Below are 11,060 nucleotides of genomic sequence, written 5' to 3'. Positions count from 1 at the left end.
ATGTGGCCTTCATGCCATTTTAGCAATCATACACACATATATACTAGATACATAGGTACAAATACCCATACAGGACTCAGAGATGCTGTTTTTAAAAGAAGGGTTAAGTGATAATATAAATACTATACAAGTTGCTTTCCCCACCAACTTCCTCAGCCAAAAAGGATCCCTCCCTAAACATCAACAACCAAGTTTATGTCCTTTGCTCAGATTACTGAAGTATTCCTCTGTGAAAACTGACTAACCTGTGAGTGTATGAGTGTGTGTGTGTAGGTGGGTAAGGAGGTATACAGTGACAGCTGAATGAGAGGCACCCAATAAAAATGGCCAGATCCCTGACCAATCACCCTAGTGAAGCCTGCAATTTCATAAGCTGCTCACATACACAAAACTACCAATCAGCACTTTTGTGCCTAGAAGTCTAAGAGAGAGTAACTGCACACCTTAGATTCTCTACTCAAAACTATCAATCAACGAGATGATCCACACATTCTGGGTCTCAAATATTTTACTTCGCACGCACTCTCTTTCAGGAAACCATTAGTGGGTAAGCATCACCAAAACAGTTAAGAAAATAATGGAGACATGAAATCTATGAAATAAGAGATCCAACTCAAGTAGAAAGGTAAAAGGAATTCCAAAACGATTATTATAAAATAGTCCCACAGAACAACCAGGCCAAACTGGAAAGAAAGATGAAGGGCTCCAACAAGGACATTAATTAACAATAAAATAAAATAAATAAATAAATCTAATACAGTACACTAAATCCTTAGATGTAGTCTAACAGTGAATTACTAATAGGTATATAGTTCAAAGACCAGCAGATTTTCTTCTGTAAAAAGTCAGTAAATATTTTGGGCTTTGAGGGCTGTCTTGTCACAACTATTCCAACTCTGCTGTAGTGTGAAAGCAGCCATAGACCATCCGTAAATGAATGAGCATCACTGTGTTACATAAATCTTTAATTACAAAAACAGATAGCATGCCAGCTTTAGCTTGTGGGTCACAGTTCACCAACCCCTGATGCAGATAATTAATTGGAGGGGGGGAAAAAAAAGAGACAGAGAATCTTTAACTTTGGGGCAAATATAAAGATGTATAGGTAATGAAATGTAATCCAAATACACAATATGGTCCAAAAACAAATATTCATATCATCACAATATAAACAATAAATACTGTTTGCACCAAAACTTATAACTATACTAGCAGGATAAAGAAAAGGAAAGAGGAAGGAAGGAGAAGAGTATGTAGAAATATGCCAATGTTTAAGTGTTAGGGAGGGAGAAGAGGAGAAAGAAAGCTAAATCCTGCATATAAAGTCAATACATGACTCCTGAATGACTGAAGTAACTGAAAACTCAAAAATAAGCATGTTATTTGCCTCTAAAACTTTAAATAGGTACATTTTTAAAGCAGCAGTTAAAAGAAATAAAAAGCGTTGCCTCTGAGAAACAACTCTAGTAGTTGGGGTTTAGGATTGCAGTTTTTCATTTTAGATTGTGGCAATCTGCTTAACTTCTTAAAATTATATAAATATATGTGGCAGACACTGCTGACTACCCAATATCTATCTTCCTTTCTTCTAATTGCCTACCTACTAATCTATTCCCAGTAGCCACTGTTCCCAAATTTTCATTTTGATTTGACAATATTTCCAAATAAAAAATAGTTGTTTTTCTTAAAACAGCCAATAATAGATCAGCTAAGAGTACCTAGAAAACAACCTACATTCTGATCCCTTCTTTTTTCCTCCCTTCCTTCCTCCTGCTCAAATTCACTGCGAAGTGTGGATGTGTAACATTCACTGGAATTAGGAGGATGAGAGCTAAAGGCTGATGGTAGATCAGGGAACTTGAGTCCTTGGTGACATTTTTGAGTAGCTATACTGGTCCTGAACTACCTATCCCCCAGACTCTGTGCTATTGAGAAAAATTGGTTAAAGCCAATTAGGTTGGTTTCCTGTCATCAGCAATTAAATGTATTCTTAACTTGTACAATTAATTATTTTGTTACCAATGAATGTTTAATTTTCAAAGAGAAAAAACATGAATGAACCTTTCTCCAGTCTTACATACTCAGTCCACTAAAACTAAAAAGAAAAATTCCAGATGCATATGAAAAAAAAGAATGACATAAAAGATGGCACCTTGGTAAGATTATAATCGAGACCAAATGTTTACTTCATATTCTCTCTTATCTTTCAAGAAAAACGAAAAATTTCCTTCAATTTTCTCTTCTTCCCTATCTTATCTTACTAGTGTTTCGTCTCTTAAATCTCACCAAACAATTGCTTGGTTCTGAATATTCCAAAAGACTATGCCTTGTATTGTTTAAATCACAGAGTAGTATAACCTGAAAATTTTATCTGCACAGGAAAAGAAGCTATCTAAAAGTTGAAAGGAGCACTGGTAGCACAATGACTAAGGCATCTGACTGCTAATCAGAAGGTTGATAGTTCAAACTCACCAGACATTCCACGGAAGCAAGACTGGGCAATCTACTTCCCTAAAGATTTGCCACCTTAGAAACCCAAAGGGGATCACTGTGAGTCGGAATCATCTTGATGGCAGTGGGTTTATGATTTATCTTAAAGCTGAGGAGCCCTGGTGGTGCAGTGGTTAAGCACTCAGCTGCTAACCAAAAGGTTGGTAGTTTGAACCTACCAGCTGTTTCATGGGAAAAAGTGAGGTGGTCTGTTTCTGTAAAGATTACAGCCTTGGAAACCCTGTGGGGCAATTCCACCTGATCCTATAGGGTCACTATTGGTTGAAAGAGACTCAACGGCCACGAGTTTGGTTTATCTTGAAGTCTTCTGTGTTCCAAATGCAGCTACTCTAGTTAGTGTCATATATATGGCTAATTCAAAAGTTCAAGAAAATTATAAACCATCTAACAGATATCATGTCTTACAGAGAAAAACACATTCAAATTAAAACAAACTGAGAGGTTAACTAAAGTAAAAAACATAACTAAAGATCACTGTCTTTAACAGGTGCTAATATTAATTTTAACATCAGAATATAAATATTCTACTACTACTAAAAAAAAAAGTATTTCAAAACATAAGCCTATACTTCAACTTCACATTTTTTTCTACTTTCCCAAATCAAAATTTAGGCCACTTTATTAAAACACACGGTTATAACCACTGCAAAGAAAAAAAAAGTTTTAAAATGTATAAAGCAAGGGGTGAGATAGTTAAAGAAAACCTGAATATTTATACTTTGCCAAAGTTAACCTCCTGAATATACCTGCAAGATAATAGCTTGTTTTATTCCACATTTTCTGTAAAGTCACAAAAATTAAACTTAAAGAAACATCAAGTGACTTTAAGTAAGATAGCTTACCTTTTATTTATAGGTTTTTCATCTTTTTCGTAAGGTTTTACAAACCATTTGCCAATACGTACAAAGTTCCTATTCATTAAACACCTCTCCAACAGATTGTGAACTGCTTTGAAAAGCAGAGTTCGGCACTCATAAGAAAGTCCATTCTCCCACACTCCATCTTCCTCTTCTATAAGAGAAATGAAAGAAACAAAAAGTAAAGCAGGGGCATTATCTACTCAGAGCCATGTAAAAAAAATGTTGTTAGGGTCGCTATGAGTCGACTCCTATATACAACAGAACAAAAACATTGCTTAGTTCTGGCCAGCCTCACAATCCTTGCTATACCTGAGCCTACTGCTATAGTCACTGTGTCAATACATCTCATTCAGGGCGTTCCCCTTTTTCACTGACCCTCTCCTTCATCAAGCATGATATCCTTCTGCAGGGAACGGTCCCTTCTGACAACATGACCAAAGCAGGTGAGACAAAGTCTGCCCAGTCTCCCTTCCAAGGAGCATTCCTGCTGCACTTCTTCCAGATTTGTTAGTTCTTCTGGCAATCAATAGTACTTCCCGTGTTTTTCGCCAACACCACAACTCAAAAGCATCAACTCTTCTTCAGTCTTCCTTATTCACTGTCCAGCTCTCACATGCATATAAGGAGACTGAAAATACTATGGCTTGGGTTAGGCACACCTTAGTCTTCAAGGAGACACCTTGCTCTTCTGCACTTTAAAGAGGTCTTCTGCAGCAGACTTGCCCAGTGCAGTACGTCATCTGATTTCTTGACTGCTGCTTTCATTGGTGTTGATTGTGGAACCAAGTAATTTGAAATCTTTAACTACTTCAATCTTTTCTCCATACATCATGATGCTGCTTATTGGTCCAGTTGTAAGGATTTTTGTTTTCTTTATGTTGAGGTGTAATCCATACTACAGACTGTAGTCTTTAATATTCATCAGTAAGTGCTTTAAGCCATCTTCACTTTCAGGAAGCAAGGCTGTGTTATCTGCATATTGCAGGTTGTTACAGTTTAAAGCCTATGTTCATAAGCCCTACTTCACCTCATGTTGTCGTTACATGCCGTCAAGTCATCTCCAACTCATATCGACCCTATGTGTAACAGAATGAAACACTTCCCAGTCCTGTGCCAGCCCAACAATCCTTGCTATACTTGAGCCCACCGCTGGAGCCACTGTATCAATCCATCTTGTTGAGGGTCTTCCCCTTTCACTGACCCTCCACTGTACCAAGCACAATATCCTTCTCCAGGGAATGGTCCCTTCTGACAACATGACCAAAGCAGATGAGATGAAGTCTGGCCATTCTCGCTTCCAAGGAGCATTCTGACTGCACTTCTTCCAGGACAAATTTGTTAAGTTCTTTTAGCAGTCCACTGTACTTTCAGCATTCTTCACCAACACAACTCAAAAAACATCAACTCTTCTTTGATCTTCCTTATTTGTTGCCCAGCTCTCACATGCATGTGAGGCAACTGAAAATACCATGTCTTGTGTCAGGCGCACCTTAGTCTTCAAGGAGATATTGCTCTTCAACACGTGAACGAGGTCTTTTGCAGCAGATATGCCCAATGCAGTATGTCATCTGACTTCCTGACTGCTGCTTCCATTGGTGTTGATTGTGGAACCAAGAAATATGAAGTCTTTGACAACTTCAACCTTTTTTCCATTTATCGTGATGCTGCTTACTGGTCCAGTTGTGAGGATTTTTGTTTTCTTTATATTGAGATATAATCCATACTGAAGACTGTACTCTTCAATCTATATCAGTAAATGCTTCAAGTCATCTTCACTTTCAGCAAGCAAAGTTCTGTCATCAGCATACTGCAGGTTGTTAATGAGTCTTCCTCCAATTCTGATGCCAAGTTCATCTTCATATACTTCAGCTTCTCAGATTATCTGCTCACCATACAGACTTAATAAGTATTGTGAAAGGATGCAACCCTGATGGACTGCCTTCTTGATTTTAAACTATGCAATGTCCCCTTATTCTGTTTGAACGACAGCCTCCTGGTCTGTGTATAGGTTCCTCATGGATACAATTAAGTGTTCTGGAATTCCCATTCTTCTCAATATTATTCACAACTGAATGCTTTTGCAGTCAATAAAACACAATTAAACATCTTTCTGGAATTTTTTGCTTTGAGCCAAGACCCATCTGACATCAGCAATGATATCCCTCGTGCCACATCCTCTTCTGAATCCAGCTTCACCTTATAGTATTGAACTATAATCATTTCAATATATCTCTGCACCTTAAAATATCAGATTTCAAAGTTACTGCACAAGGAATAAAAGGCCTAAGTATTACGTACTCTATTAAATTAAATTATCTGAAAATTATTTTTCTACTACATAAAAAGGCAATGATATACTGATTTGGTTTCTGAAACAATGAAAACATTTGTATAAGCTGAGAAACAGACACAAACTAAACCTAAGATGCCAATTTCTAAGTTGGCTCACCTTAGTTACTTAGTTGTAATTCCTCCATTCAACCTGCCAAAAAACTAGCCAGTTAATAATTAAACTCAGAACATTTTATGTCCATCAGCATTTTAACCCACGACTCAACTATAAAATTAAGTGATGAATAAAAAGAAAGCTACTGGTACAGAACCTAACAAGCAGTGCATTACCAGCCATCTCAGATCTCATTTCAACCAAATGATTCTAATGATTACTATTCAGTATAGGTCTTTTACTTGGGAGAGGAATTAAAAATTTACAGACCAAAATTTTAAATAGCACTCTTGTTATATAAAAACACAGCCTCAATTGTCAGCAAATCTATCAACCACTCCAAGTTAAGGGAGAAAAAAATACACACACACACACACACACACACATAAATTGCTACAAAAAAGAATTCATTTTAATATACTTAAACGTATTATTTTGGGTTTACATAGAAGTGAATAAACATGTTTACAATATAATAGAATGTAAAGTTTTCCTATTTAATATTAATGATTTTTAAAATTCTTTTATTCCAGTTCTATAAAGTTTTGTCATTTTTAAAACTTAACCTCATTCTTTAAAAGCTTACCTTTGTAGAAAAATCATAATTAGCTAATTTGAAAAACTTAACTATAATTTAGGAAATACTTTAAAGGACAACATAAAATCAACATTAACCTTTGCAGTGGCACAGAATTTATAGTGCCGTTAAAGTACACTGTTATTATGCTTTTTTAGTTAATGTTTATTCTGTCTTTTTGATGTATAAGTTCTGAACATAAACTACCACTTTTACTTCATATATATATAAATATATATATATAAATATATATATATATGCATACACACATACACAGACACACACATAAAATATTATTTTGACATAAGTTTGGATGCAGTTTAGAAAAAAAAATCATTCTCTATCATTTCATATCTATAAAAAACACCCAATAAATCCTACTAAAAATAAGACAGGACTTCAACATTTTTACTTTTATCTTAATATTTCAATTGCTTATTTGAAATATAATTCAGTATCTTTCTATAAACTATATACCTTTATAAACATTTCAGGGTATGAGTCATCTTTCAATTTTTTAAGTAAAAATAAATGATAAAACCTTTTTCAATTCAACATGAAAATGTATACATTACACCCACAGAAAATAAATGTTTTGAATAATGTGCAAAGAAAAGAAATAATAAAAGGAAGGGCAACATTTTGCTAACATTTAAAATTTGAACAATAACATGTTTAGGCTGTACTTCCTCATTTATTCCATGCCTGCATTTTGAATAATGTGCAAAGACATGAAGTAAAAGTGATAGTTTATGTTCAGAACTTATACATCAAAAGGACAGAATAAACATTAACTAAAAAAGCATAACAACAGTGGACTTTAACTGCACTATAAACTCTATGCCACTACAAAGGTTAATGCTGATTTTATGTTCTTTAAAGTATTTCCTAAATTATAGTTAAGTTTTTCAAATCAACTAATTATGATTTTTTTACAAAGGTAAGTTTTTAAAGAATGAGGTTAAGTTTTAAAAACAACAAAACTTTATAGAATTGGAATATAATAATTTTTTAAATCATTAATATTACATAGGAAAACTTCACATTCTATTATATTGTAAACATGTTTATCCACTTCTATGCAAACCCAAAAAACTTATAGGATTCAGTATATTAAAATGTATTCCTTTTAGTAGCTATTTATTTTTTTTTAAATATCAGCCTAGGAGAAGAGGGAAGTGGCACATAGTGACTTCACGGTGATTATTTAAAGGTCTAGATCACAAGCATATTTGTGTGTTTCTGAGAGAGAAGAAAACTGAATCCTTCTCAATCGATCTGCTTTCAGGCTAATCATGTCCTGCAGATCCTGCCATTTCAAAATTAAATAGCTATGTTAACAGTTTTACTTCAAATTATGAGACTTACAATTACTGAAAATATACATGTTCTCAATTCCAACAAAATTATTCGGAATATCTCCCATTATTTATACTCTATTAATATACTTAATTTTTTTTTAACTGTCTTTTACTTCAAAAATCCCTACCCCCTACAAAGCACAGTATTTGTAACATTTGTTCTATGTCAGTAGTCTTTAACAAAATCTTTTTTAAGTTTTAAAATATTAAAGATCTAAAACATATGTTAGCACTATAGCTATCAAGGGAGCTCTGGTAGCATAGTCCCTAAACCACTTGACTGCTAACCAGAAGGCTGGCGGTTCAAACCCACCAACCACTCCTCGGAAGGCAGATGGGGCAATCTACTTCCATAGTGATACTGCCTCGGAAACCCAAGGTGGGGTCACTATGAGTCGGGTCCGACTCAAGGGCACATAACAACAACAATAGCTATCAAAGCATACATTTGCTATACACTTCCGTTATCAGAAAATTATTCACTTAAAATTTGAGACAGAATTTGCCTTCTCCCCACAAAAGAGTAATTAAAAATTTTTTGTAATAACAAGAGCTATAACCCATCTCTTGTCTGTCAGTTTATCTTATAGTGGTGGCTTGAGTGCTGCTATGATGCTAGAAGCTATGCAACAGTATCTCAAATACCAGCAGGGTCACCATGGTTTCAGCAGAGCTTCCAGACTAAGTAAGGCACACTAGGAAGAAAGGCCCTGGGACCTACGTACTTCTGAAAATTAGCCAGCACAAGTCACACCAGAATATTACCTGATAAAGTGCTGAAAGATGAATCCCTAGGTTAGAATGCATCAAACAACAGTGATGACAACGGACTCAAACATACTAAGGGTCATGAAGATGGCACAGGATCAGGCAATATTTTGTTCCATTACACATAAGGTTCCCATGCGTTGGATCCAACTAACAACAAAGAGCTAAAATACCATAATTAATACAAATTCTCATACTAAATTTTATGGTTTTATTTTTAATCTTTTAAATAAAATAAAATAAAATAAATAAAATCTATTTTATCTAAACCTGCAATTAAATGGCTTAAAATTACTGAATGCAGTTTGGAAAATTAATTGGTATTAATTTTCAAACGTTTCTTCCTCATGACTCTAAATTATACCTAGCGAAACTAGTGAACGTATAATGCTTTCAGGGGGGTCTCATTATCTCCCAAAATACCCACAGTTTTCATTAACACTAAATGGGAGTTATGCGTAAAACAAAAAGAACCAACTATCCATTAGAGTTCTCTAAAGACAACAAATCTCTGAAGTACATCTTTACGTGTTTAGTGAATGACAAAGCAACTGATACACTAAAGTAGTGTGATTTTACTGTTTCATTCCCAAGGAAATAACAAGAATATATTCTAGTAATACTCAATGAAAAATGTGAAGGTTTTTTTCCCCTTTTCGGGGAAGAGACGGCTCAGAAACATATAATAACATAATAAAAGTAATTTCTCTACACGTTGAATTTAGATAGGGAAAGCGAAATGTACATCCAACCCACCCAAGACACAGTGATATGTACTTCTTATACTAAACCCTTGACTAAAGTCTCAGAGAAGGAACTAGTCTATAGGGCTGACAGCCTATGAACCACAAACTCATCTACCCTGAGACCAGAAGAATTACATAATGTCCACAATATTTGGACCCTGATAAAACAGAAGAAAAACATGGAACAGAACTCAAATTCTTAAATTGTCCAAACTTGCTGAACCAGATATAACTAGAGGACTTCCTGAGACTACTGCCCCGAGATACTCTTTAAACCTTGAACTAAACTATCCCAAGGTCACCTTTTAGGGTAATAGCAAACTGGCACACAAAATAAAGGAGATTATTTGTGAGTATGATGCTCCATTAAAAAAAAATCTATATAAGACCAAGCCAAACACCGCCATCGAGTCAGATCTGACTCACTGTGACCCTCCTTGGGTTTCCAAGGTGGCATCACTATGGAAGTAGATTGCCCAACCTTCCTTCCGAGGAGTGGCTGGTGGCTTTGAACTGCCAGCCTTCTGGTTAGTAATGATTATTCTAAAGCAAAGATGAGAAGGGGGCAAGGAAACTAGAGTACTGGAAACAGAAGAACCAGAATACAATTAAAGAGAATGTTGACACATTGTGAAAAAATTAACTAATGTCACTGAACAGTTAGTGCTGAAAATGTCAAATGGGAACAGTGAAATGTGCTCTGTAAACTTTCACCTAAAACACAGTAATAATGATGATGATGATGATGATGATGAAAAGTTTGTATCAGAATGTAAATCAACATACTGCTTCCTTCATTGGAAAAATTATGCTCACCACCAAAAACATAAATGAGTAAGTCAAGTAAACTTATCAGTGTGCTATATGCCAATAAAAATTGTTAATCCTAAATAAAACTAATCCTTGAATCTCAGTAACAGCAATATAATTGGGAAGGGAGAAAAAAGAGAACACATGCAAATCTTAACCTAGCTTGTTTGAATTTAACCAATCATAGCCTGATGGAAAAAGGCTGCTTAATATATTTAAATAAATGTTCACCACCCCTGATGTCTGTATCCACCAGAGAAAATAAGTTTCAATTCTGCCTTTTGGTACTTTTCAGTTACTATTAGCATTAGAAACCTTAATCATCATTATTGAACATTTTTACAAAGCATTTATTTGAAGAAAACAATGCAAAAGTTCAAAAGCTGGATGTAAATTACCACAAAGTATATTTTTCTGCACATACAGATTATAACCCACTGCCATCTAGTCCATTTCAACAACTACCGACCTCCACTGGGTTTCCAAGGCGGTAAATCTTTACACAAGTAGATTGCCCCGTCTTCCTTTTGGGGAGTGGCTGGTGAGTTTGAACTGCCAACCTTCTGTTAGCAGTCAAATGTCTTAGACACTGTGCTACCAAAGCTCCTTATACAAATTATAGTGATGCTGAAATGATGTTATAGATCATAAAAAAAACAAAAGTAAAAAAGCTGATCTTCGGAGGGAGTTCCGGCAAGATGGCGGACTAGGCAGAAGGACTGCACAGACCCTCTTCAACAAAAAAAAGGGAAACAAATTAACACAGACACAGAAGATAATCTTGGACCTCTGAGCCTTGAAGGGAAGGATACAGAAGTGGACTAAACCCCAATTAGCAGAAGGATTTGCATGAAAATACCAAAAAAAAGGAGACATACGGAGCTGCGGTCTGACAGCGAACTGAGCGACCCTGACAGTACAGGCGGCTTGGAGATTCCCGACTGGTGGTAGGACCTAAGAATTAACCTAAAAATCACCCTG

The 11,060-nt window shown here is 35.4% G+C and overlaps 1 protein-coding gene across 1 annotated transcript in view; it reads right to left on the bottom strand.

Annotated features, from left to right (window-relative positions):
• The window catches only part of MED13 (mediator complex subunit 13), a 132,645-nt gene that overhangs the window by 99,920 nt on the left and 21,665 nt on the right, over window positions 1–11,060 (bottom strand). The window contains exon 3 of the mRNA XM_007947872.2: window positions 3,354–3,522. Within this exon, the coding sequence (XP_007946063.1) occupies window positions 3,354–3,522 (169 nt within the window). The remainder of the gene's footprint in view (window positions 1–3,353; window positions 3,523–11,060) is intronic.

This window comes from Orycteropus afer, unplaced genomic scaffold, assembly GCF_000298275.1.
Source record: "Orycteropus afer afer isolate SDZICR_OR568_19922 unplaced genomic scaffold, OryAfe1.0 scaffold00196, whole genome shotgun sequence".
In the NCBI taxonomy this organism is placed as follows: Eukaryota; Metazoa; Chordata; class Mammalia; order Tubulidentata; family Orycteropodidae; genus Orycteropus; species Orycteropus afer.
Note: the sequence above shows the minus strand (reverse complement) of the source record. Positions and strands in the feature narration are given on the sequence as shown.